General features: G+C 52.0%; 1 protein-coding gene across 1 annotated transcript in view; it reads left to right on the top strand.

The window, feature by feature from the left end:
- Positions 1 to 2,900, top strand: part of LOC121342695 (zinc finger protein 22-like) — a gene marked incomplete at its 3' end in the record, with an annotated part of 3,654 nt that extends 754 nt beyond the window's left edge. Inside the window, 2 exon segments of the mRNA XM_041417291.1 lie at positions 2,235 to 2,341; positions 2,659 to 2,900. Coding sequence (XP_041273225.1) covers positions 2,235 to 2,341; positions 2,659 to 2,900 — 349 coding nt within the window.
- Positions 2,901 to 3,163: the final 263 nt, after the last annotated feature.

The raw sequence follows: 3,163 nt of genomic DNA, 5'->3' as shown, positions 1-3,163 counted from the left end.
AAGGAGGACACAAACACAATCAGCTGAGAAGGTGGCACTTTGAAAACAGAACTGGAACTGACTGAAAAGGAATGTGACAGAAAGAAATAATTTTGCAATTTTAATTTCCTATCAAAACACATTTTCCTCCCTTTCTCACAAACCACCTCCTGGTGTCAATTCAGCAATGCTGTCAGAAAGTTCTTCACTCTGAGTGGATGCTCCAGTCTGCAGCCACGAGGAAACAGGAAACGGGGATTTTCCTGCTCCTGGTGAGTTTGACATCCTCAGCTGAGGAGAGGAGAAGGCACCAGAAAAAAAGGGCAGCCAGGCTTCACTCTTCCACAGGAAAGAGAGGGGGAAAAAAATCTCTTGTCCTGTCTGTAGCTGCTCCCACAGGGATGTGAGGGCTAATCCCAGAGCCCCAAGGGTCACAGTCAGGGCTGCCCTCATGGAATGCTCGCATAGTATTGAGGGGCAGCTTGGGAGCACCTGGATCTTGGAGCACCCAGCTGCCCCCCATGTTTGGAGGTGCCTGAGGAGGGCTGGGACGATGCCAGGGACATCCTGCAGTGACATCCCCCCTGTCCCTCTCTGGGTGAGCTCAGTCCCAAACCTGACCCTGATCCGGGTCTCAATCTCACTCCACATTTAGATACACTCACAGTTCTGTATTTAATCTCATTCCAGTCCCAGACTCATCTAGCCCCAGACCCAATCCCAGCCCCAGCCCTAAAGCCAATCCTATGTCTAGCCTTAACCCCAATCCCAGCTCTAATCCAAATCTCAGCCCTAACTCCAACCCCAGCCCCGATTCGAAAATCCTCAGGCCAAAACCAAATCCCAGGTTTGGCCCTTCTGGGGGTTTGGGGGTGTCTCTGTCCCTCTGACTCCAATGATGTTTGGGTGGGGTCACACCAGAGCTGAGAGGGACAGAGACCCCCCTGGCCTCCCCAGGGATGAGAAGGTTGGAGAGCCCCCCCCAGCCCCGAGTGCCCTCAGCGGTGAGAGGGACACAGCGCCCCTGGTCCCCAGCCCTGCACAAGCATTCCCTGAGGCCAGAGGGGTGGACACCCACTGAGCATCCCCCAGAGTGATGGGACAGAGACCCCCGAGCATCCCCTGGGCTGAGAGGGACAGATACTGCCCCGAGCACCCCCTGGCACAGGGTGAGAGGGAGGGAGACCCCCAGGCATTCCCTGGGGTGAGAATGATGGAGACCCCCTGGGGTATGGCCAGGAGTGACAAGGACAGGGAGCCCCCCTGGGGAATGGCCTGGGGTGACAGGGACAGGGACAACCCCCCATAGCCCCTCCAGAGCATCCCCCAGGGCGAGAGGCACAGAGACCCCTCGAGCATCCCCTGGGTACTGGACAAAATAAACTTGGCAGAAATCAAACTTAACTCTGCATAAATCACTTTCATGAATCTTTGATTTTTCAACAAGTCGCAGGTGATGAAAACACAAACCAATCCCAATCATGAATAAACCAACAATAGAAACAATGATGTGGAAATTCCAAGTTCCACCCATTCCTGCACAGCTCCAACTCAGCTACTGGCAGGTTCCAAAAAAAGAAAAGTGTAAATTCTACCCAATACATGTTATTAAAAAGGAGGGAAAACTCTGTGTAACTGTCACAAAGGTGACAAGGACAAAGAGAATAATGATTCTCACATTTGGCAAACACCTCAAGCCTGTGAATTTGGGAGTCATTCAGGAATTCAGCTGCTTGAGCTGGGCTTCTTGTGGGACTTTTAGCAGCCTTGTGTTCTTAACCTTGGGGTGAATGAACCTTGTCAGTCTCATTGGTATCATTTACTCTCTTGCCTCCAGTGATATTAACAAACTATTCAAGGAAGGACAACAAAATATTTTCTTTACACTGGCCTCCTACAACATCCATTTTCCTCATCAGTTCTCCCACAAATTGCTTAGAGGAAGCTGCATCCAAGATTCCATGGGTTCCTCCGGAAAGAAAGAGCCACAGCCTCCTCAGAGGAGGGAACCATACTGTTGTCAAAGGCACTTGGTGTAAGAGAACAGTCCCTAAACTCACTGTGCCAAAATAATGTTGCAATCTGGTTAAGAAAATTGTTAAAGAGATGCCTCTGCCCCAATGAAGATGCTAATGAGACCAAATCCAATGTGGATTTTGTTGAAAAGCAAATGTGAGGCAGCGAGAGAGATGGAAAGAAAGAGAAAAGAGGGGAGGGCAAGAGAGTGACAGGGACAGAGACCTCCCTTGGGGCAGGAGAAGGCCTACAAGTGCTTGGAGTGTGGGAAGAGCTTCAGGCAGAGCAGCACCCTGATCCGCCACCAGATGATCCACACTGGGGAATGGGCCTACGAGTGTGGGGAGTGTGGGAAGGGCCTCAGATGCAGCTCAGACCTCGTCATCCACTAACGCATCCACACTGGGGAGAGGCCCTACCAGTGTGCCCACTGTCAGAAGAGTTTTCGGAGCAGCTCCAATCTCCTCATGCACGAGCATATTCTCACAGAGGAGAGGCCCTTCCGATGTCCTGACTGTGGGAAGGGCTTCAAGCAAAACTTCACCCTCATCAGACACCGATGCATCCACACTGGGGAGATGCCCTACGAGTGTCCCCAGTGTGGATCCACGCTGGGGAGAGGCCCTATGAGTGCCCCACTTGTGGGAAGATGTTTCCCACCAGCTCCAATCTCCTCAAGCATGAACGGATCCACACAGAGGAGAGGCCATTCTGGTGCCCTGACTGTGGGAAGGGCTTCAAGCACAACTTCACCCTCATCAGACACCGATGCATCCACACTGGGGAGATGCCCTACGAGTGTCCCCAGTGTGGGAAGAGCTTCACCCAGAGCTCTAACCTAACCAGACACCTACGGAAGCACCGGTAAGGGAAGCCCTGCAAATGCCCCAACTGCAGGGAGAGCTGTGTGCCTGGCTCCAGCTTCATACCCAGTTGGAGAACCCACACTGGGAAGAGCCCTGGTGATCCATGTTCACTGTAATCCATGCTGGGAAGACACCTGTCCCTTCTCCTGACCCTGGCAATGAATGATGTGGGATCGAAGAACATGAGGGTCTGGTGAGGGCCATGTCATTATATTATATATATATATATATATATATACTCTCTCCTCAGCTCATTGCCAGGGTCAGGAAAGAGACTCTCTCTCCCTGAGGAGAAGGGTGTC

This window comes from Onychostruthus taczanowskii, unplaced genomic scaffold, assembly GCF_017590055.1.
Source record: "Onychostruthus taczanowskii isolate IOZ18803 unplaced genomic scaffold, ASM1759005v1 scaffold554, whole genome shotgun sequence".
Lineage (NCBI taxonomy): Eukaryota > Metazoa > Chordata > Aves > Passeriformes > Passeridae > Onychostruthus > Onychostruthus taczanowskii.
This window is presented reverse-complemented; position numbering and strand designations above follow the sequence as displayed.